The 26057-nt window shown below is 41.1% G+C and overlaps 1 protein-coding gene across 1 annotated transcript in view; it reads left to right on the forward strand.

Moving 5' to 3' along the window:
• The window catches only part of LOC138795177 (collagen alpha-1(XIX) chain-like), a 384669-nt gene that overhangs the window by 136271 nt on the left and 222341 nt on the right, over window positions 1–26057 (forward strand). Inside the window, exons 5-8 of the mRNA XM_069974170.1 lie at window positions 4273–4396; window positions 6742–7014; window positions 16724–16804; window positions 24107–24220. Coding sequence (XP_069830271.1) covers window positions 4273–4396; window positions 6742–7014; window positions 16724–16804; window positions 24107–24220 — 592 coding nt within the window. The remainder of the gene's footprint in view (window positions 1–4272; window positions 4397–6741; window positions 7015–16723; window positions 16805–24106; window positions 24221–26057) is intronic.

Below are 26057 nucleotides of genomic sequence, written 5' to 3' on the forward strand. Positions count from 1 at the left end.
TGGTTATCAGACAGAGAATTCTTCCTCTGTAGAGGAAGAATTCTCTGTCTGGAGCCCTATCGAATCTGTGGTTGTGACGACCACAGTATCTATAGGGTTAACTGTCAGCACCGGAGCACGGCTCTGGTGCTGACAGTTGCGGCAGGTTCCCAGGTATCACTGACAACCGGGACCCACCACGGATAACACAGGCACAGAAGTCATCCTGGATCGTAAATTAATGTCACTGCAGCGACGTTAATTTACTGTGCAGCATTGGGAGGGGGTTAAACAACAAAAGGACACACTGTCTAAAAGCATATCACATTTCACATTATCATATACTTTGTATCTATTACACTTGCTACTATTGCATACTTTTCCCCCTTATAACTCCCCCCCCGTGAGAAAGTATAAATTCTGATTTAGCAGTCCTAATCTGTTGAAGAAATATACTAGAGATGAGCAAACCGGGTTCGGGTTCCAGTCGATCCGAACCCGAACGTTTGGCATTTGATTAGCGGGGGCTGCTGAGCTTGGATAAAGCTCTAAGGTTGTCTGGAAAACATGGATACAGCCAATGACTATATCCATGATTTCCACATAGCCTTAGGGCTTTATCCAACTTCAGCAGCCACCGCTAATCAAATGCCGAAAGTTCGGGTTCGGATGGACTCGAGCATGCTCCAGGTTTGCTCATCTCTAAAATATACCTGTATATAGTGTGTGTGTGTTGCCTTTACATGTGTAATTATTGTTACTAGTGCAATGTATAATCTTATGTGTCACTGATGGGATTTTATGCAGTAGTTGCTTTTTTCAGAACGATTAGTGAATTAAGAAATAGAAAAATCTTCAGGACACTAGCTAGATACGGATAGATACCAGTGGATACTGTATATAGAAAGGAAATGGAGTGGCTTTGTACAGGATTGGAAAAAAGATTAATCTCTGTTAACTCAGCAGCTCTGTTGACAGCTTTCAGTTTTAGGTTTAGGCTATTTATGGGATTTCCTGTACTATCTTTAGGCTTAATGATATGCCGCATAGTTGCCTCTCGGATCACTTTCGTAGTAATGTGGGCAGGAATTTGTAAGGTGTTTCTGACAGCGAGAAGCTGAGAAGTATTTTTCCACAAACATTTCATATTTCAGCGTCTAAAGAAGCAATACAGACAATGTTTTCTAAATAAGCTATTAAAGTTTCATTTTGAGTGAGTGATAGTTTATGGGCCAACGGCGTAAAAAGGGAACATTTTGACACTCTGCAGATGTAAGAGTAACTACTAGTAACTGAGTAAGTACTATACAGAGGATGGGAAGGGGTGGTCAGAGTTCTCCTGTTAATATTTTGAGTGTGACTCTGATATTTTGGGCAAACATACATATGGATGATGGATAACTGGAAGGGAGGATTTCGTTCTGATTATGATTGTATGTTCGTGTGATGTGTGTTGTATGTGAATTCATCCAGAGCACCTACCAGGGCAATAGGGCTGTATGGGCTTTACTCACTTTAATTCTTTTGAAGAAGTTATCCAACTTTAGGCCATGTTCCCACTTTGTTAGACAACGATCAATCTGTGACCCGGCCGTGCCAGAGAAGATTATCCCGGCCGCTACTGCAGTACCGACTGGATGATCTTCACTCCTGATGAAGTGTGCCCGCAACCGTGTGCGCCTGCATCCCAATTCACCACTGCTCACAATGGAGTGTGCGTCCGGAGCCGCACGCTCCATTGTGTGCACTGACAGGTTTTCTGCGGCTGCTATTCAGTGAATAGTGCCCGCAGAAAACTGACATGTCAGTTTTTTGCGAGGCCGCTTGGGATCCCGGCCGGAGTGTATACTATGTGTATACACTTCGGCCGGGATTTCATAGCACTACGTAAATTCCGTTGCAAATCGGCAACAACGGCCATTAATATTACGAAACTTACGTAGTGTGAACATAGCCCTAGAAAAACATGGCCACAATACCACTCTTGTCTCCAGTTTGGGTGCAGGTTTTCCAACTAAGCTCCATTGAAGTGAATGGAGCTTAATTGCAAATCACACCTGACCTGGAGACACGAGTGATGCTGTCTCTGGAAGAAAGTGACCATGTTTTTGTAACACTGGATAACCCCTTTAAGTCTATAACAGAATGAGGTCTGCTTTCAATTGGGTGCCATATACTGAAGCTTAAAGGGGTTATCCAGCGTGGGGGCACTTTTTGGGGAGGAGTTGGCTGAAATAAAAGACGTCCACTCACCTCCCCGGTTCCAGCGGTGGGTCACTTATCACGGAGCTCTGGTCCCCGGTTCCCGGCCGCTTCCTGGTGTCTGACGCCGCCCGAGACGCTACGTCTCAGGGCCGCTCAGCCACTCAGTGAAGGAGGCGGGATCCGTTTGAAGTCCGCTCGGATCCCGCCTCCTTTACTGAGTGGCTGAGTGGCCCTGAGACGTAGCATCTCGGGTGGCGTCAGACACCAGGAAGCGGCCGGGAACCGGGGACCGGAGCGCCCGGATGAGTGACCCGCCGCTTGAACCGGGGAGGTGAGTGGACGTCTTTTATTTCAGCCACCTCCTCCCCGGTCCCCCCCAAAAAGTGCCCCCACGCTGGATAACCCCTTTAAGGCTATGTTCACACTACATAAAATAACGGCAGTTGTTTTCACTGGCCGGACTTTTGCGACCAAAACTACGGCCATAGAATTACGAGCGTACGGGCTAGTCGTGAAACTACGGCGTTGTTTAATTTTGCTTCCTAGCATGTTTATAAGCGGGATGAAACAGGTACTTTAAATACTGCGCCCAGCCTGAGAAACCACTGAGAAATTTTTTTACATCAAAATCAAGTTTAATTAAGCAGATATAAGTTTTACGCTCGCAGCCGCATTGAAATCCACGGCCGTGGACGGAAATAATTGACATGTTCATTTTTCATGGGGACGTAAAAACATCGGCCGTTATCTGATACGTAGTATGCATTTAACGGCCATAGTTACATTGCATTGCAGTCATAATAGGGAACCTCAAAACAACGGCCGTAGTTTTACGGTGAGGACTGGGGCCATTGTTTTACGTAGTGTGAACATAGCCTAATAGTGCAAGCCCATATAGTTGCAATGATGACTAAGTGATGCTGTTCCAGGAATCGGAGTCTGCAGCCGCAGCCAGTGCAAAAGAGAAAATTATCAATAGAGTCAAGATGTCAGGGAACCTAGAGTTACTGAAGCTTCCTGGGGGAAATTTATCAAACATGGTGTAAAGTGAAACTTGCTCAGCTGCCCCTAGCAACCAATCAGATTCCACCTTACATTTTTCAAAGAGTCTGTGAGGAATGAAAGGTGGACTCTGATTGGTTGCTAGGGGCAACTGAGCCAGTTTCACTGTACACCATATTTGATAAATCTCCCTTATCATGTCTATATACATGTATCCCTTTTTACTGCTATTTTTCCAAATTTCTTTATTAGAATGCAGATATAGGCTATGTTCACACAACGTCAAAAATATTGAAAAGCCGATTTTCATATTTTAAAAAATGTCAGTTTTTGCTGCGATTTAACTGACAGCAATGGTAATGCATTGAAGTCAATGGGAAGACAGACGTCCTATGCACACAGTGTACTGAATAACGTACGTTTTTGCCGCGGACGTCATAATAATGAACATGATCATTATTTTCGGACATTTTTTGTCAACAGCGGACGTTTTTTTATTTGTAGTTCACACACAGTTCTCTTTTTGTCACCGTTTTTTCTCCGTTTTCAATGGACTTTTCAATTAAGGCGGATCCAAAGTCCAAGTTGTCCACCCAAACTGAAATAATGTGCAAACACCAGTTATTGCACTAAGGGGAGGCCAGACAGCTTAATAACGTCCGTTATTTCAGACTCAAAATAACGGATGTCATTTCAAACGGAGCTGAAAAAACGTTGTGTGAACATAGCCTTACACATTTATGTCTATAATCTGTGAAGTTAGGATTTCATATTTGGATGTATATGAATCACACTTACAGTCACGGGTATATATATATATATATATATATATATATATATATATATATATATATATATAATCTTGTTCATAGAGAGGTAAACTGATGTTAGGTGTCTGGCAGCAGTTTTGTCCCCCACTGAGCTGACTTCCAGCCCCCCTGGATTTAGGGATCCCATCGACTACTATAGTTATACAACCTCTTTCAGTTCATTTCTTGAATTACACAGTAAACTCAGTCTGAATTAGTTGTATTGTCATTTAATTACATACTGCTCATGTTTACAGAGTTCATTTTCTCTTTGCAGACAAGTTTTTTCCTCTGGACTTCCGGAAGAATACTCAATAACCGCTCTTTTCCGTGTACGGCGGAGTACAAAAAAGGAGCGTTGGATTTTGTGGAAAACATTGACCCATACTGGGAGTCCACAGGTGGGATTTTTTAAAATCTGATTATAGTAAAAGTATAATTATAAAACAAAATGTCCACATATCTGGCTTTTATTCCTTGGTGTCTCTGTTTGGAGTTTTTTCTAACTAGGTCTCATCAGCCATCTAGTTTTTACAAATGCTTTTTTGTATTGTATTGTTCATATAATCATTGAGGTCTTTTTCGAACTTATCATTTTGATCAATAATTTTTCCGTATTTTGATTAGTAATTTTAGCCAAAACTAGGACTGGTTCCAAAAAAAAGATATAAATACTTCTTTTTTTGTGTCAGTTGCTCTCTTTATTTTGGATATAAAAAATGACTATAATGCTCATTACTTTATGAGCGCTCCAAAGTGATGTTCTATTCTGTAGCTAGGATATGCTATTCAGTTGTGATGTAACCGTCAGTATGAAACCCCCAACCGTCCTGACAATAAAGGAAACTTAGTATTGGTTTACACTTGAATGCAACATGTCCTAGAAAAACATATTATTGATGTTAGTGCAGCATTAGGCTATGTTCACAATACAAAAGAAACTGGCCGTTCCGTGACCCGGGCGGATCACGGAACGACCGGTCTCTGAAAAGATCATCCGGATGATCCGGATGATCTTTAGCGCCACTTAGTTCTGATGCGGGCGCCACAACACACTATGGAGCGTGCGGCCGGAGCCGCTCGCTCCATAGTGTGCACTGACAGAGTTTTCTGCAGTCACTATTCAATGAATAGCGGCCACAGAAAACTGACATGTCAGTTGTTTGCGGCGCTGCTAGGGATCCCCGCCGGAGTGTATGCTATGTGTATACACTCCGGCCAGGATCCCATAGACGGCATGGTAACATATATTTTCGTAATAGTCACGGCCGTTGTTGCAATGTGCAACAATGGCCGTGGTTTGACGAAAATATACGTTGTGTGAACATAGCCTTAAGGTCATACAGTATGTATATTTATATGTGTTTGCAACGTAAAAAAATATAGTTATGAATTGAATGGGTATGCCTTTCACAGCTTGTAATCCCCTATCCATAGCATGGGGTCTGTTCTCAGGATCAGTTGGGATCCCAGTGGTTGGACCCCCCCAGTAATCAGCTTGTTATCACCTATCCTATAAATAAGGGGGAATACCCCTTTAAGACACAAGTATGGATGAAAAACACAGATGTGCAGTGGGGCATACTGTTTTGGTTAAAAGTCTTTATGCCCATGGCAGTACTGTATAAAGGCACAGGACACTCCTTGTAAAGCATTAGGCTATATTCATGCAACATACTATTTTTGAAAAGAACAGCCACTCTTTTCCATGAAAACATTGGCCGTTCTTTTCATATTGCAATGATATGCATTAAAGTCAATGAAACAACAGCCGTTGTTTTCAAACAATGCATTGAACAATGTCTGTTCAATTAACTGTGTGAAAACAATGACCGTTCATGCATTGACTTGCATATCAGTGCAGTATGAAAAGAACAGTCATTGTTTTAATGGAAAAGTGGCCATTTTCTTTTTCCAAAAATAGTACGTTAAACATAGCCTGATAGTGCTGTGCATTGTATTTCTACGTGGAAATACTAATGGAATATGGCATCCAATGGAACAAAATTAAAAACTGCAACATAAGCATCTTGCTGGGTCTAGTGCCAGTGCTGAGGTCAAACCAGAGGTGGCCCATACAATAGGCGGGGCCTATGTGCCGATGACGTCATGGAGGGGCAGGGCCAACATTGGTGCTGTGGGCGGGGCTAAGTGGCATTGTTGCTGTGAAGCCCCGTCCACTTAGCACAATCTGCAGTTGATAAAAGATCACTTTTTACTTGAACAAGCACCATGATGTATGATATAAAATAACCAATTACACCTATGTAGAGAAGTCATAATGCAAAAAGGGGGTGACAGTTATGCCTATAGCATCCAGTACAAAGCCATATGCAATCCATAAGGGATTTCTATGTTTCATCTATTTACCCTTACATGTTTAGTGTATACAGTTTAGGGCTTTGTTCACACACTGTCAAAATGAAGGCCGCTTCTTTTGGACGGCTGTCATCTAATGGCAAATAATGGGTTGTATTTTAAAATGACAGCCGTTATTTGCCTCTCCTTTCCAATAAAAATGTCCGTCATTTTGATGGTGTGTGTGAACGTAGCCTGCAACTGTATAATCCTTGAACTGCTTTGACAGGCACACAATAAGTTAGTGGGTTTTTTTGTTTGCTTTTTTGTGTTCGATATATATTTTGAGGTCCCAGTTCAAGGCTTTTCAATGACTAAAAATAGTAAAACCATCTTAAAGTATAATAATTTTAATCATTCTAATAAATGGAATTATTTTTTTTTTCAGGATGCCATTCTAATTGATGGCGAGAAGAAAGTTGTGGATTTTACAGCTAAACAGGGAGGAACGACCTTGCATTACACCTTTAAAAGTCGAGAACTCCATAATCTTTTTGATCGGCAATGGCACAAGCTTGGAATCTGTATCCAGCACAGTATCATTTCACTTTACGTAGACTGCAAGTTAATCGAGAGAAGGCAGATTTCTAAGAAGGACCCCATTGACTTTCAGGGGAGTTCAGTGATTGCAGGGCGTGCGTCCGATGACAAGCCTGTGGATGTAAGTATTCTTTGGAAAATAATAAATATATATTTCTTGGTAAATACATAAAGTACTAAACTTTATCCGGAAAACTCTAATTACATTTAAATGTAATAAAGTTAAATCAATTGAAAGCAATCTTATGGTAAATTTAATATAAATTAGAAGTTTTAAACATTCTATTGCTACAAAACCTTTTAAAATCTTTTACAATTTTGGTTGCAATTTATAAATCCTAATACAAAGCTTGCCATTTGCCTGATGCTTTCCATCTGTTTTGTGGCAGTTTTTTTTTTTTTTTTTTTTTGAAGTTTAAAATAAATCTTGCAGTCAAACACTAACTTTGGGCCGTTTTTTGGGGATGTTTCATATAGACCCACACATATAGTATGTGCTAAATATGTATTTCTTGCACCCTAATAATTTGCTCTTAGTAGACGTTTTATGGATACATCTGGAAGATGTCTAACTACTATGTATGTACATATATATATATATATATTTTATTTTATTTTTTTTATTAAATAATAACCACAATGGAGTGCACTCTGTTAAGGCAGTGAAGTGGGTGCCAGCAGCTGGAGAACGAATCCACGTCTCCCGGTAGATAAATCAAGATTTCCGCGGCACAACCAAATCGTGAAAAAATCCAAAAGTGTTTTTATTCCATGTAGGCAAAAAAATCCATGCAACGTTCCTGTCTCTTCACAAGACCTTGAGAAAAGATCTCGTGAAGAGACAGAAACGTTGCATGGATTTTTTTGCCAACATGGAATAAAAACACTTTTGGATTTTTTCACGATTTGGTTGTGCCGCGGAATTCTTGATATATATATATATATATATATATATATATATATATATATATATATTGCATTGGTTTAGTGTAAAAAGTAGTATTTATTAATTGCAAATTGATTGTTGTAAGGCTCCTTTAAGATTGCTGGACCTGTCACTCTTTGCAGTGCCTTTACACAGCAAGATTAAGGGCTAATTTACATGGTCCATGTCCATCCAGAGAAGAATTGTGGCATGGATCTCGTAGCCGGATCCCCCCTTCACCGACTGGCATGGACACCTCCCGACAGCAGAGATAACAAGAGAGCATGATCCCCCCATGTTGATTGGCTAAACACGCTCATTGAAAGTGGCCTGGACTACGCTTCTGAGAGAAGGCAGCCTAGTCCAGGCCACTTCTGGTAAACATATACGTCGGTCAGCACAGGGGAAAAGGTGAGTAGTAGATGCAATGACAAGAGAGCACATCATGCTCTCCTGTCATCTCTGCTGCCGGGCGGCAGGGGTGGGGGTGGGGGACATGTCCTTTTTTCACGGTGAGTTAGCAAGGAAAATTGTGAGCAGTAATGAGGCTGCAGCAGTGAACTGTGATAACAAGCTTAGAGAATCAAGGAAGTGGAAGGGGGTAATGACATTTAGGAGGCAGCACTGTAACATAATAAAAACACAATTTGTCAAAAACTTTATGGGTGGTAAGAGACAAGAAGAAGCCTTGATTTAACTTTCAGGGACAGCATGGACTCTCTGGAGGAAGCAGACATGATCACAGATTGCATGTAAACAGTCTATGCTTTCTCCGCTGTCTGTACTATACTTTCTGTGTTACAGTTGGCAGCAATTTGCAGGAAAGTGTGACCCCTAGTGGCCAAGACTTTAACACTATTTTCTGGGGTTAACAAGCAATTTTAGTAAATCAAGTGGTTCACAGATATGTACAGTAGGTTATATTACAGGTCCAAAGATTACTAATAACAACCTATCTTTATTTAACATTGGTAAGAACCCGTGAAGATGTCTTGGCTTATTGGAGTGAAGCATAACTCTATAACTTATAATTGGAAATACAATCATCATAGCTTTCAGATCTCCTGAAAATCAGAGTGCTAAAATTTTACTGTTAAAATTTTCTTTTTTTTTCACAATATTTTTTCTATAGATACTTCAGGAGGGGAAACTTGTTGCCTAATTTTATAGATGAACATTATGTTCACAATAGGTAACAAGTGGTAGATGATTAATTACATGAGCTGGTTCAATTCCCTCTTGCTTACACTTCATTACAGATACTGCGAATGGCCAACGCTAGACTGGAAACCTGTTATTACACCTGGATATTGACAGTACAAATATTAATATTGGCTATTTAATACTGTTTATACTTTATTTTAATAAACCTTGAAAGTAATAAAATATGGTGATCCTTAGGATCTAACACCATTGGTTTTGGATCGGCCCTGGTTCCAGTTGACCAACTGGAAAGTATTTAAATTTTTGTTCTAAACAACTGAAATATATAAAACCCCACTCAAACTGGAGACAATAGTGGTGCTGTGTCTAGTGAAAGCAGTTACGCTTTTCTAAGCCTGGATAACAACTTTAATGGTCACTGGAAATCGATTGTCGAGGGTTTAGGATGAATATTGTCAAACCTGAACTTTTGTCAAGGTTACTTATCACTAGAGACCCATCCTTTCTTCACACATCATTAACCATTTGTATTGTCTGCTAAAGAAGTCCAATATTTTGTATTCAGTTCAACCCCTTCGCCAACCCCTTTGCTCCTTTATTGCACCATGTCTATAGTTTTTATTGTAACATATTGATTAACCTCTTCAAGACCGAGCCCTTTGATGCACAAAAGTCCGGGTCAAATTAATGCAATGTTCCTCCCCGCCTTCTAAGAGTCATAGCGCTTTTATTTTACACCTACAGGGCTGGTTGGGGTATCATTTTTTGCAAAATGATCTCTAGTTTTTAATATTATATTGGTGTAAGAGAAAAATTTTGATTGCTTTTTAAGAATTTTTTTGTGATATATAATTTAATAAAATCAGCAATCCTGGTGCGTGTTTTGTTTTTTCCGTTTACGCCTTTCACCATGCGGGAACAATAATGTTATATTTTAATAGATCGGACAATTCCGCACGCTACGATATGTAATATGTTTATTTATTTATTTTTACTTTTATAATGGGCAAGGGGGTCTTTTAAACTTTTATAGGTGGGGGAGGTTATAAGGGTTTTTTTTAAATACATTTATAACACTTTTTTATTACACCTTTTTTTTTAACATTTTTATTTACTGTAAATATTGCAATCATTAGATTGCATATACTAATCTATGCTATGCCATAGCATAGCATAGATCAGTGTTATCGGCAATCTATGTATAGAGCCTGCCTGAGAGCAGACGGGGTATGTGCAGTAGGAACGTATATATACATGTTACTGACGTGAAGGGGTTAAAGATGAGCGAGCATGCTGGTCTGAGCTTGGTACTCGTTTGAGTATTAGGGTACTTGATGGTGCTTGTTACTCAGACGAGCATCTTGCGATACTTGAGACAATGGCATCTTCCTCTTCCTGCATGTTTGGCGGCTTTTTTTCAGCCAATCATCATGCAGGAGAGGCTTTGCGAGCTTGTAGCATCACATATAAGAGCATATAAGAATCAGGTCCTGTGGTGCTCGCTTCAGATGCAGGCTGGAAGAGATTAGGGAGAGAGCTGCTGTCTGTCAGGGAGAGCGTTAGGGAGGGAATTAGTGTGCGGTTAGGCAGGAATCCAACATGAAGAACCCAACAGTGCTACTAAGGGCTTAAAATTTTTAAAACATATATTTTTTTTGCTACTCTTGGCTGCTGCCTTGGACGTGTAGTGCAGCTGTCAATAGTCAATTTGTCCTGTTGCTGACATTCTCTTGGCTGGCTGGGATCTGTAGTCCAGCTATACCTATGCTCACTGTGCTGTGTCCTGTGCACGTGGTGCTGTCCCTGCTGTTTCCTGTCCATTTCTGTGTTGTTTCCCTAATTTTCTGAGGTTTCCAGGTTTTCAGGCAACCTTCCCTGTGCCGAGCTTTGGTCCCCAGCAAAAATGCTCGAGTTTCCCATTGACTTCAATAGGGTTAGCTACTCAAAACGAGCACCCGAGCTACAGGAAATATTTGTCCACGTATCGAGCACCCGAGCATTTTAATACTCGCTCATCTCTAATATTGATGCAAATGGGAATCTTTTTATTGCTTTTTAATAATTTATTCCTGATTTATGATAAAAAAAAGTTCAGTAGTCCCTTTTTTTTTTTTTTGCTCTGCTTTTCATTTTCATGGTGAAGAAACAATATTGTGGTGTATTCTTTCTAGTCTGCCACAGTGCTCTCTGCTGCCACCTCTGTCTGTAACAGGAACTGTCCAGAGCAGCAGCAAATCCTCATAGAAAGAAAACCTCTCCTGCTCTGGGCAGTTCCTGACATGGACAGAGGTGGCAACAGAGAGCACTGTGTCAGACTGGGAAGATAAGAGCACTTCCTGAATGGACAAACTGCTGCTAACAGGTACTGGAAGACTTGGGACTTTTAACCCTTTGAGGACCAGTCCCAAAATGACCCAGTGGGCCGCGCACATTTTGATCTTTGCGTTTTTGTTTTTCCCTCCTCTCCTTCTAAGAGCTCTAGCACTTTCAGTTTTCTATCTACAGGGCCATGTAATGGCTTGTTTGTTACAGGAATAGTTGTACTTTGTAATGGCGTCTTTCACTTTACCGTAACATGTATGACGGAATCCCAAATATATTATTTATGAAAATATAAATAGGTGAAATTGTAAAAAAAGAATGCAATATGGTTACATTTGGGGGGTTCCTGTGTCTATGTAATGTACTATATGGTAAAAGCGACATGATACTATTATTCTATAGGACAGTCCGTACACAACCATATGCAGGTTTACACAGATTCTGTGCAGGCTCAGTGACCAGAGAGCCGATCGGACTGCACAGAGGCAGGTGAGAGACCTCCGGCGGTCCGTTTTAACGATCGGGACCCCCGCAGTCACACTGCGGGTGTCCCGATCGGTAAGTGACAGGGGATTCCCCCTGTCACTTACACTTAAACGCCGCCATAGGTAAAAGAGCCCCCAGCTCGGAGTACCCCTTTTAAACCCCTTCACAGTCAGGAACGTATATATACATTCCTCCTACATGTGTCATTGGCAGTAGGAACAAATACTTCTATATACAGATTGGGGGACATTTATGAATGGTCCGCCCGAGTCGTATGACAGGAAAAAGGTGCAGATTCGCCCCTTCTCCTTGGCGTACACCTGCCTTACACCCCGCAGCTTGGGGGGGGCTGACAAGGTGCGGAGGAGGCGTGGCCTCCTCCCGCGCTTCATTTATCATGAAAGACTTTGAGTGGCTCATACAATGGCTTATACCTATGGCAATAATACATCTTACATTCATATAGTTAATAAGCAACTTTACTTTTGTTAAACTGTAATTACATATTGGTAATTATTTTGGTGTCACAGCCTCCTCAGTTTAACAGAAAGGCAGATCATACTGTATATTTTTGGTTATACAATACCATTTTCCTGTAATATTTATACAAGCTTTATTTTCAGCCTCATTGAGTTAATCATCTGAAATTAAATATAAATATGGAACCTAGAATTAATTAGACAAATATAGATTTAAGAAGCAATAATCAATGAGTCATAACTAGTTTATTTACCATAAAGTGAATAAAATTGCCACCTTCTTGTAAGAGGAAGTTTGTACACTTAACATAAGTGGAGACAGAGCATGAATAAATTATTAGACCAGAAATCCTAAGGATTTGTTATTTTACTGCCAACGTGCAGTTTATTCCAAATCAGAAGTTATGTCCTAGTATGGTCTGGTTCCTTGGGACCACCGAATGGTTGGCTATAAATTTATGCAAATGGGGAGAAAGGAAGGGAGGGAGGAAGAAAGAATGGAAGGGAGTGAGGGAAGGAAGGAAGGAAGAGAGGGAGGGAGGGGAGAAAGGAAGTAGGGAGGGAAGGAAGTATTGTTGCCTTGTAACGATTGGGCCAGAAACCTAACAATTGCTAAAACTGAGACTGTCTGTACCCGACTAAAAGCGACAGTCTCCATATTAACCCCTTAACGACGCATGCCGGGTATACCCATCATGCGGTCGTTAAGGGTGATCAGAGAGGGCTCCCGACGTGAGCCCTTTCTGCAGCCCGCGATCCCCGGTGATCAAAAAGTTGCATATATGCAATCAAGGTACTGATAGAAAGAACAAATTGTGGCGCAAAGAGCCGCATAGACCAGTGCTTCTCAATTCCAATCCTCAGGCCTCACCAACAGGTCATGTTTTGAGGATATCCCATGCAAAGAACACCTGTGATGATACCTGATGTAATGACTATAATTATATCACCTGTGAAATACTAAGGAAATCCTCAAAACATGACCTGTTGGTGAGGCCTGAGGACTGGAATTGAGAAGCACTGCCATAGACCAAACAATAAAAGCGCTATAAGGATGGGAATAGAGACATTTTAAAAACATTTAGTTTATTTAAAAGGTTTTAATTTTTTAAAAGCCATCAAATAATATAAAAGTTATACAAGTTACATATTGTTGTAATCGAACTGACGAACGGTGTAAACAAGAAACTCCTCCAAGGAATTGCACCTTTTTTTCCAATTTCACTGCACATATAATTTTTTTCTGGTTTTGCAGCATATTTTATAGAAAATTTATGTCTGTATTTGCAAAGTATAATTGATGTCGCAAAAAATAAGGGCTCATGTGGGTCTGTAGGGGAAAATATGCAAGTGCAGTGGCCTTTTATACATGACGAGGAAAAAACTAAAGCGCCAAAATGAAAACTGGCTCCGTCCTTAAAGGGGGTTGTCCGGCGCTAAAAAATTATTCACAGAATAACACACATTACAAAGTTATACAACTTTGTAATGTATGTTATGTCTGTGAATGGCCCCCTTCCCCGTGTCTCACCACCCCCACCCGTGTACCCGGAAGTGTGGTGCGCTATACATACCTGTCACGTGCCGACCACGGTCTCCAATCCTCAGCAGTGACGTCGTGACGGCCGCGTCATCAGCCGCTCAGCCGCGATTGGCTGAGCACAGTTATGCTCAGCCAATCGCGGCTGAGCTTCGGATGACGCTGCAGAGGGCGGCCAGCACTCGGGAAGATCCACTGGCCGCCCGAAGAAGACGTCACTGCTGAGGATCGGAGACCGTGGTCGGCACGTGACAGGTATGTATAGCGCACCACACTTCCGGGTACACGGGTGGGGGTGGTGGGACACGGGGAATAATTTTTTAGCGCCGGGCAACCCCTTTAAAGGGTTAAGAGATATAAAATGACAGTCACAGGATTTACCCACATGACTACTTCTCCAGCTCTGCATTTCTGCATCCACTGCTGTGTAGGCACTGAACTGAGCTGGAGTAAGGATTAGCAAAATTTAGATGTTTGATAACAACAGTTTCTCGCATTTTGGAACGTTAAATATTCTGTGGCCTGTCCATTTAAAGAGACTCTGTCAGCAGGTTTATGGTGTCCTATCTCAGGGTAGCATAAACTACTGATAGATAAGCTGAACAGAATGATGCATCACTTACATTGTTCTGTGCAGCTGAGCAGAGATATCCCCCTGAATAACATGGACAATAAGTAGTCCTCTCCATTATGTGCATGTGCCCAATCGTCCTGGATATTCATGAGAAGCAGAAAATGCTGTGCATAGGCAGTCAACTGTCAATCAGCAGCTGAAGGGGGCAGAGAGGGGTGTGGCCAAAATCCTATTCTCCTGCATATTAGGAAATAATTAGAAAAATAATGTGAGTAATACACCGATCTGTTAAAATAATGTGAGTAATACACCGATCTGTTCAGCTTTTCTGTCTGGTTTATGCTTCCCTCATTTAAGGCAGTATATACCTAGTGACAGATTCCCTTTATATTGACATTCAAAAATCTGCAATTTAGTGTTAAATGTTAAAGTCAAGTACATAAAGAAAAGTACAACTACATTGGATGTGACATTGGATGCATGTAATGTGACATTTACATTGCCTTTTTGCTAAGATTGAGATTAAAGATGAAACATACATGGACAATTGTATAGCGCCATAAGATTATATGTACACTACTCCCTCAATGCGAGGAGCTTAGTGTCACATACAGCATGCTTGATATTATGCTGAGGCATAAACTGACTCTTACTCATTGATTATGACTGCAGTTCTTCAGTCAACATTACAGGCATTGAATATTCATCTCCCACCTCACCTACTATTACTGTCACCAATAAAATATAAGCCAGCAGCATTCTATCAGATGTATAAAGTGGACACACGCATATTATTTGTTGCTTTTCACCTATTATTTATAGCACAGACATGAGCAATAATAAGTAACCGGGCAATAAATTATGAGATAAGCTTATTTAGCCCTCTAAGTGAATGAATGTTTAGATATGTGCATTATAATGTTTCAAAGCTACATTCATTCCTGTTCACTGCAGAAGCTGTGCATATCAGGCAAATAAGGCAGAAGCCATTTTGTGTCCTAATTTAAAGCGACTCTGTACCCACAATCTGCCCTCACAAACCGCTTGTACCGTCAGATAACTGCTTTTCATCAAGGATCTGTGCTGGGGTCCGTTCTGCAGGTGATGCAGTTATTTTCCTAAAAAATAACTTTTAAACTTGCAGCCCTGTGTTAAATTAGCGTGGCCTAGAGTGTCCATGCCTAGGCCTGCACCACCTCTCCGTCCCTCCTCCCCGCCCTCTTCACCATTAGGAATGCCCCAGGCAGGATTTCTCCTAATCACCACTTGTCTGAATACTGCACATGTGCATTAACTATCCAGCACCTGTGCAGTGTTCAGTCAAGTGATGAATAGAAGAAATCCTGCCCGGGGCATTCCTAATGGTGAAGAGGGCGGGGAGGAGGGACGGAGAGGTGGTGCAGGCCTAGGACACAGACACTCTAGGCCACACCAATTTGACACAGGGATTCAAGTTTAAAAGTTGTCTTTTTTAGGACAATAGCTGCATCACCTGCCGAACGGACCCCAGGACAAAACTTGAATTTAAAGCACCTATCGGATGTTACAAGTGGTTTTGGGGGGGGGCGGCAGATTGTGGGTAGAGAGTCGCTTAAAATATCTTGTGCCGAGAAAGCAAATAAAAGTAAAGAAAAGAAAAGTAAGTCCTCGTTAATAGAGCACTGCAAAACGTATACAATGTGTTATGCACAGTAAACTACTTAAAGGGGGAATACGTGACAAAATAGGAAGAGCGGATTTCAATCACTTATGCAACAGTGTTTTTGAAAAAGTTTAGAATCCTTAATCTACACATAATTGAAATTTTTAAAGTAAACACCTGCTGCCGTGTAAACTAATTAAAAAGAAAAAAAAAAGTTAGCAGAAACCAAAGTTTCAAAAGGAACGAACAACCAAATGCATGTTTTATATCTCCAGACCGTAATAAATGAAAGTTTGCAGTTTACAAATCATCAAATGTCATAATTGCGTTTATAAATTATAGCATTGCACGTTTTTAAGAAGTTTAAAAGATCTATAGACTGTAATCTACATAAGTATTAAACCTGTCACCATTATTTATGATGGCAAACATTGCGCATTGTTTAAAAAAATACATATAAATGGGGAATTATAAAAATGATGGAGGTAGAGTACCGCTAAGCAATACTTTCTAGATGTAAACAGATGGGATCCAATAATCACAAAATAATATGGTTACTCAGTTCTGTCCAAGATATAAAAGACGTCAACCACATTTTACGGATTCTTTGGATTTTTTTTTGTATGCAATTAGATCCGCATTCCTCTCTTTAGTTGGATGGATTTTTGATTTCCGATTATTATTTTTTTCTATCGTAGATTGAACTGCAACGAATTACAATTTACTGCAGTCCGAAACAGGCGGCTCAAGAAAACTGCTGTGAGGTATCTGATGGAATGGTAAGATTAGTTTCTGTAAATGTATGTTGTCATTTCTGTATAAACCGTATGTCATATTGTGTACCTGTACGTGATCCAATCTGGAGTAAAAAGCATTGAGAACTAACAATTTTCAGGAGAGGACAGCTTGCACTCTGTTTAAGATAAACAATTCGATCTACTGTATTTGAAAGTCAAGACATGAAATGAACAAAATAAATAAAGTGTATGTTATGGGTCACTATACGAAGATAATGCACCTTCAAGCCATCCTGTACCGTACCCATTCTGTTAGGAATATAGTTTTCCATGCTTTAGGTTTACAGTAGGCAGATAGAGGGCATAGATATAGAGGGTCCAGATGTGGCAGTTATGCCCTGCTGTCTAAAAGGACCCAAAGAGACCACATCTGGAATATGGTGTCCAGTTCTGCAGACCTCACCTACAAAAGGATATTGATAAAATAAAACGGGTCCAAAGACGGACTACAAAAATGGTGGAGAGTGTCAGGCATAAACCATATCAGGAAAGACTTAGGGATGCGAGGATGATCGAAACCTTTATATATTTATATATGTTACATGACTAAGGTTCAGGAGGGAAGTGTTTTTAGAAAAAAAAACTGAACTCAAGAACAAGAGGACACAGTGAGAGGTTACTGGGGGAATGATCAGAAGCAACATGAGGAAAATATTACTTTACTGAAAGAGTAGTAGATGGTGGGAACAAACTTCCAGCAGATGTGGTTGGTAAATCTGCAATAACAGAATGTAAACCAGCCTGTGATATACATATATTTATCCTAAGACAATAAGAAGGGAAATACTAAAAGGGCGGACTATGTGGACCAGGGGGATTTTTCTGCCGACAATCTTCAATGAGGCTCCACGGGATCTTCTTTTACATATAAGAAGGCATCATATACATGTTGTATTTAGAAACCTGTAACAGATTTTGAATTGGCACTCAGGAGCCCCTGGGCATGCCTATAATTTTAAGGATCTGAGGAAATATACCAGGCATGGAAAAAATATTGGTTTTGTGCTCTGCTGACAGATTGCCATTGGGCAATACATTTGAATTCACACCTCCTGCCCTACTCTTTTATTGGTATACTACCATCTGTGGAGGAAGCAGTTCTAATCCATTGTTGATTATATTTCTGCTAAAGCATCAAAATACTTAGAGGTTTTATCTTGGCCTCTTTATAGTAAAATTGTTCAGTATACAGTATTAGGCTGGGTTCACACTATGTATATTTGAGGCTGTATTTGGTCTAGGGATGCACGATGCACCGAAATATCGATACTACTATCGATATTTCGGGCAAAAAAACGGTTCGATACCAGGATTTTCTGGTATCGAAACTTTATGTTAATTAGCATTATAGCGCAGTTTAACAAAGTATAGAGCAGAGAACACAGCATACGGAGCGGCTCAGGAGGGGTTAATGCCGCTGTCAGTGTGACAGCGGCATCTACAGAGTTACACAGCCGGCACTAGCAATTGCTATGTGCCGGCTATTTGAAATTGTCGCCGCCGGGAACGGAGGGAGAGAGAGCGCGGAGGAAGTGACAGGTGGGAGCAGGGGGCGGCACACAGAGAATACGGCCGGCGCTCAGATAGCCGCCGGCCGTATTCTCTGTGTGCCGCCCCCTGCTCCCACCTGTCACTTCCTCCGCGCTCTCTCTCCCTCCGTTCCCGGCGGCGACAATTTCAAATAGCCGGCACATAGCAATTGCTAGTGCCGGCTGTGTAACTCTGTAGATGCCGCTGTCACACTGACAGCGGCATTAACCCCTCCTGAGCCGCTCCGTATGCTGCAGGGGTCAGCTACTGTGTGTAGCAGACCCCCGCTGCCGGTGTCTTTCTGATAATAGGGTCCGGCTCAGCCAGACTCTGTTTTAAGGGAGATGATTTATGTGGCATGTGGAGCTGCACGGAGGAGAGCGGGACGTTCGGGAGAGGAGGACAGAGAAGGCTGGAGGTGAGGAAGCTGAAGACGGAGAGCGGGGGTCGGGGAGAGGAGGACGGAGGAGAAGGCTGGAGGTGAGGAGGCTGAAGAGGGAGAGCGGGCGGTCCGGGAGAGAGGAGGACGGAGGAGAAGGGAGAGGAGGTGAGGAGGCTGAAGAGGGAGAGCGGGTGTCGGGGAGAGGAGCACGGAGGAGATGCGGCCACTCCATCTGGCTGCACTGTGAGGTGGGGGCCGCAGGACTGTGAGGAGGAACTGCCAGGGCCCTCAGATAACTCCCGGGCAGACATCAGTGGGGGATGACCAGGAGGTCGGCCGTGCTCTGATGGGGGATGGGGGCTGTAACCTGCAGATTACCCTGCCGCCCAGATCCTGGTCACCAAGCCCTGGAAGCACGAAATGTGCAACTACAACCCTCATCATCCCAATAGCTGAACTGTGTGTGTTACATGACTACAGCCCTCATCATCCCAATAGCTGAAGTTTGTGTTACATGACTACAGCCCCCACCATCCCCTTGATAGCTGTTGTGTGTTACATGACTACAGCCCCCACCATTCCCTTGATAGCTGGTGTGTGTTACATGACTACAGCCCCCACCATCCTCCTGGTAGCTGAAGTGTGTTACATGACTACAGCCCCCACCATCCCCCTGGTAGCTGAAGTGTGTTACATGACTACAGCCCCCACCATCCCCAAATAGCTGAAGTGTGTGTTACATGACTACAGCCCCCACCATCCCCTTGATAGCTGAAGTGTGTTACATGACTACAGCCCCCACCATCCCCTTGATAGCTGAAGTGTGTGTTACATGACTACAGCCCCCACCATCCTCCTGGTAGCTGAAGTGTGTGTTACATGACTACAGCCCCCAGCATCCCCCTGGTAGCTGAAGTGTGTGTTACATGACTACAGCCCCCACCATCCCCTTGATAGCTGAAGTGTGTGTTACATGACTACAGCCCCCACCATCCCCTTGATAGCTGAAGTGTGTGTTACATGACTACAGCCCCCACCATCCTCCTGGTAGCTGAAGTGTGTGTTACATGACTACAGCCCCCAGCATCCCCCTGGTAGCTGAAGTGTGTGTTACATGACTACAGCCCCCACCATCCTCCTGGTAGCTGAAGTGTGTGTTACATGACTACAGCCCCCACCATCCTCCTGGTAGCTGAAGTGTGTGTTACATGACTACAGCCCCCAGCATCCCCCTGGTAGCTGAAGTGTGTGTTACATGACTACAGCCCCCAGCATCCCCCTGGTAGCTGAAGTGTGTGTTACATGACTACATCCCCCACTATCCTCCTGGTAGCTGAACTGTGTGTGTTACATGACTACAGCCCCCACCATCCCCTTGATAGCTGGTGTGTGTTACATGACTACAACTCCCATCATCCCCAGCTAGCTAGTGTTTCAATTTCTATTCTTGTGAGGGTTTTTTATGTAATTTATTCAGTATCGAATTGGTATCGAGCATTGAAAAAAAAAAGTTGGTATTGGTATCGAACTCAAAATTCTGGTATCGTGACAACACTAATTTGGTCCTCATATCAGGTCCTCATAGCAACCAAAACCAGGAGTGGATTGAAAACACAGAAAGGCTCTGTCCACACAATGTTGTAATCGAGTGGATGGCCGCCATATAACGGTAAATAACTTCCATTATTTCAATACAACAGCCGTTGTTTTAAAATAACAGCAAATATTTGCCATTAAATGGCGGCCATCCACTCAATTACAACATTATGTGAACAGATCCTTTCTGTGTTTTCAATCCACTCCTTGTTTTGGTTGCTATACAGCCTCAAATATACAGCCTCAAATATACGTAGTGTAAACATAGCCTAAGCTGGGTTCACACTACGTATATTTCAGTCAGTATTGTGGTCCTCATATTGCAACCAAAACCAGGAGTGGGATTAAAAACACAGAAAGGATCTGTTCACACAATGTTGAAATTGAGTGGATGGCCGCCATATAACAGTAAATAACGGCCATTATTTCAATATAACAGTAATGTAAAATAACAGCAAATATTTGCCATTAAATGGCGGCCATCCACTCAATTTCAACATTGTGTTGACAGAGCCTTTCTGTGTTTTCAATCCACTCCTGGTTTTGGTTGCAATATGAGGACCACAATACTGACTGAAATATACGTAGTGTGAACCCAGCCTCAGTATGTGTACTCACTGTACAGAAGCTCCCTGTGTACCCCATAGAGCTACTGTAAAATCAGACTCCCCTCCTCCAGGCATTGTCCTCCTGCTCTGTGGTGAGTCTGTCCATAAGATGGCCAACATGGAGGAGCTAGGGATCCAGGCAGGAGTGTGTGCTATGTGTATACGCTCCGGCCGGGATCCCATAGACAGCAAGGTAACATATTTTTTTTGCAATAATCACGGCTGTTGTTGCAATGCGCAACAACGGCCGTAGTTTTACGAAAATATACGTAGTGTGAACATAGGGTATTACACGAAGCGATTATCGTTCGAATAATCGTTCAATCGGTCGTATTTGAACGATTATCTTTAAGTGTAATAGTAGACAACGATTAAACGACGAACGATTGGTCGCTGGTCGTTTAATAGGTTTTGAATCTATTTTTATCGTTTGTCTTTTACACATCGTTCGCACATCGTTCGTTTGAATAAGATGTCGTTAGCCGTTCCCTGTTCATTCGCAAATTGAAAGGGGAGTGTTCTTGAATTTTGTTGCTCCAATATAACCGATAATCTTTCCGTGTAGTAAAACGAACGATTATTAGGCAACCGCTATTGCGATCGTTGGAGATCGTTTATCGTTAATCGTTAATTGAAAAAAATCGCTTTGTGTAATACCACCCTTACACTGTAAGGAAAAGTAGTAATATTAAGATACTGGAGTTTATATTGAACTGCTGAAAATGGAAAACAATGCCACAATGTGACCATCCTACTGTTGAGTTGCAATGAAAACCATTTTTATTTGTACAGCAAGTCAGCTATCCCAAGAGAGACTGTTATCTGAGTGTGATTATATCAATAAAGGTAGAATAAAGGTCAAAGAGGAATATCACAGAGCTGCCACATGATGAATACACCGATTCTGTCTAGGAAATCAGCATGGGGCTTCTGATGACTATTGCCTTGTTTTGATACAATGACTCTAAGGACTGAAATGCTCCGTAACAGGTCTCCATAAGATACAGAGCATCTGGAGCTTGTTGCTGTGCATTTTGCCATTTCTGAGAACCAGGATGATAAAAGTCAGACATTATTTCTTTGTCAGAAAATCTTCATGCATCATCAGTAAAGTAGAAGGTGAAAGTTCAGCCTGACCATGACAGCTCCGATTACAGTAGCGTCTGTTGCCTACAGATCAGTTGTCTTGTGTTACAGTTTTATGTTTTTTTTTCTCTTTATCCCCTTCCCTGTTGTAATTCATAATGAATACCTGTGAGCTTTATCGACAGAATATTAAGAGAGCTGACTATAATAGGTGTATAGTCACGGAATAAACCGACTCTAATGGCAACAAGAACAAACAGGATAATACAGCTGTCGATTAGCAGGGGCTACCCTTCTCATGAAGACAGTTTACAGTTTATATCCAATTACCAGGGTGAAGTCATCTATTATTATTTGTGACATGGGAATAAGACCTCAGAACGAGTGAGGGCATCCTGTACCCAAGGACGTAGCTAAAGGCTACAAAACTGGTGCAAAACTGAAACATCTAATTGCGCCATTGTGCTCCCTCAAATCACTGCATTGGGTCACTGTACCCCCTTAAGTGAGGTAATGATGCCACAGCCCCCATACTAAACTGTGCCACCGCCCCCAATGTGCCACAGTGTCCTAATGAACTGTCCCAGTGTCCCCAATGTACTGTGTCACCATGCCCAAATGAACTGTGCCACCATGCCCAAATGTATTGTGTCACTGCCCCCTCTAATGTACTGTGTCACTATCTCCTATAATATACTGTGTCACTATCTCCTCTAATATATAGTATCACTATCTCCTATAATATACTGTGTCACTATCTCCTATAATATACAGTGTCACTATCTCCTATAATATACTGTGTCTTTATCTCCTATAATATACTGTGCCACTATCTCCTATAATATACTGTATCACTATCTCCTATAATATACAGTGTCACTATCTCCTATAATATACTGTGTCTTTATCTCCTATAATATACTGTGTCACTATCTCCTATAATATACTGTGTCTTTATCTCCTATAATATACTGTGTCACTATCTCCTATAATATACTGTGTCTTTATCTCCTATAATATACTGTGTCACTATCTCCTATAATATACAGTGTCACTATCTCCTATAATATACTGTATCACTATCTCCTATAATATACTGTGTCTTTATCTCCTATAATATACTGTGCCACTATCTCCTATAATATACTGTGTCACTAACTCCTCTATATACTGTGTCACTATCTCCTCTATTGTACTGTCCCCTCTAATCATTGCTTCCCAATCTGTAGCTTTCCAGCTATTGCAAAATTACAACTACTATCATGTGCTGTCAGATGAACACAATAGGGATTGTAGTTCTGCAACCTGGAGAGCCACAGATAGGGGAACATAGTCCATATTAGGAGCAGGAGTGTGGTGCCGCTACTCATCCAATCAGAGGAGAGTGCCAGGTTCACATGGAGCATGCATCAGATGGGAGGTGCATTGGGTTACAGGGGGCAGGCCACACCTGGGAGCAACATATTTGGTTTGGTAGTTATCTTTTTCTTGTACATACATTAATAATACAGCCTAATTTTTTTATATATCCCACATATCTCCTAATACCTCATCATTACCTGTTACATGTTTACTTGTTCTATGTACTGTATTGCACTTGCACTCTATACTCTCTATACATGGTCTTATATAATAAATTATTCTGTATTGACAATCCGGGTCCCTGATGCATTCTGTTTTTATGTGGACAGTTCTTTACAATAAAAATATATTTTCTACTAACCGACATTTTGGACATTCTAATTTATTGGAAAAATATTATGGTACCGTGTTAGCCAGAAAAATACATGTGGTGGTAAATATATTTGATCAAAGTATTTTAGGAGTCATATCTTTATTAGCCAACAGAGCCAACATTTAACACCAATTTATTGTATGAAAAAGAAAAAAAAATAATCTATAGTATAGTGGGTTATCATTTTGTAGGCATTTGTAATTTGTTACAATGGTATTGTATTGTTTTGTTTAGAAATCAGTAGTTAATTTTGTTATATCCTGAAAAAAAAGTATTGATATTAAGGCAAACATTTTTATTTAATAGGTTACTCAACTAACTTGGGATCTGTTTTATAAAATTTTTAGTGTGATAACCAAGAGAACCTGCAGTCTTCTGCTCCTTCCTCTGTGGTCAAGTTACATTCGGTTCAAAGCACAGATTCTCTGCCTGAAGACAAGTGTTACTGTTCTCCAAATAAGGTATGTGGATATAGCCGGGAAAAATCTACGCAACCTCATCATGTACAAGTCACCATGTGCAAGTCACTAATATATGTGTAATATATGTATGTATCTAATATGTGTTATCCGAATATTTACAAATCTTATATACTGCTTTGAGGAGCATCAAAATAATGAAGGGAAAAAAAAAAAAACAACAACACACACACACACACACACAGACACATACATACCTGGGTTGCCCAGGCCTTTCTGTGGTGTCATTCAGTCCCCTGGTGGTCTATCTTCTTCCTAGTTCCAAGACAAGCTCTTCACTGAAGCGAGATCTTACTTAGTTAATCACTGACTACCTCAGTGTCTCATCTCACATAGTGATTGGCTTAGTAGGTCATCGCTGCAGTAGACGGTAAAGAGCTATGTACCCACAATCTGCTCCCCCCCACTCTCCAAATCTGCTTTTAAGCCAAGATCTGTCCTTGGGTCCATTCAGCAGGTGATACGGTTATTGTCCTAAAAAACTTCTTTTAAACTTGCGGCCCTGTGTCAAATTGGTGGGGCCTAGAGTGTATGTGCCCTAGGCCTGCATAACCTCTCCGTTCCTCTTCCCCGCCCTCTATATCATTAGGAATGCCACTGGCAGGATTTCTCCTATTCATCACTTGTTCGAACACTGCACATGTGCTGGATAGTTAGGCAGACAGGTGATGCATAGGAGAAATCCTACCCAGGGGAATTCCTAATGGTGAAGAGGGTGGGAAGGAGGGACAGAGGGGTGGTGCAAGTCTAGGGCACAGACACTCTAGGCCACACCAATTTGACACAGGGCTTCAAGTTTAAAAGTTGTTTTTTAGGACAATAACTGCATCACCTGCCGAACTACCAGGACAGATCTTGGATTAAAAGCAGCTATAAGAAGGTACAAGCGGTTTTGGGGGCAGATTGTGGGTACAGAGTTGCTTTAAATATTTGTGCAGGTCAGAACTAAGAAGTACAGAAAACTTTTCAACTCTGTTAAAGAATGTGTATATTACTGGTCGTGATGTGATTGTCTGTCCTGTTAGGAAAATACTAAACCTGGAAACTTTATTAATAAAATATGCTTTATCATCTCAAAAATGATTAAAACACAGAGGACAATATTTACTCCTTTAATAGCATTTGCTAATTTAATGTAATAAATCATACATGGACACATTATAATGAAAAATAATGCTAGATAGCCTGGAGAATAGTAAAACATTAGTGATTAAATAAATTTTGGGAGCTCTAAGGACAGCTACAAAAGTAGCTTTACAGTAAAATATATATATATAAAAATAACAAGTTTAGAATTTGTTGAATTTCAGCCAAGAATCTAAATAAAACTCTAGATAGCTGGAAATTACTCAAAGGGAGTTTCTAGGTAAGCAAAATATAGGAATCCAGAATTTGCCAACAGCAAATTCTCCTATGAAAATGTAAGGGTAACTGGATGTTCGCTAAGGTGTCTCAAAATAATTTTCTTAATCCTGAAATCATTTGAATACTACTTTTTAGGGAAAATGACCTTACTTTTTGAGTTACATTACAAAGTAGAAATTGAGCAAACCAATGCGAGCTATAGTTTTATAATATCATTGTTTGTTTTATAAATAATTGAAGAAACTTCAACTCTCCACAATTCCAGTGAATGGCAATTTTTTACTCATTTCATTTCTGTTTTTCAACTCTGCCACAGAGCTTTTTTAAGTCGAGTACGATAGGTAGCAAACAAAGGCATTAAGGAGAAGCTAAGCTATTGTTTCATAAATACATAAAATATTCAGAGAGAGAGAGAGAGAAAAGAGAGAGAGGATCTAAAAAGTCTATACACCAA

The sequence above is a fragment of the Dendropsophus ebraccatus genome, chromosome 6 (assembly GCF_027789765.1).
Source record: "Dendropsophus ebraccatus isolate aDenEbr1 chromosome 6, aDenEbr1.pat, whole genome shotgun sequence".
Taxonomy (NCBI): Eukaryota; Metazoa; Chordata; class Amphibia; order Anura; family Hylidae; genus Dendropsophus; species Dendropsophus ebraccatus.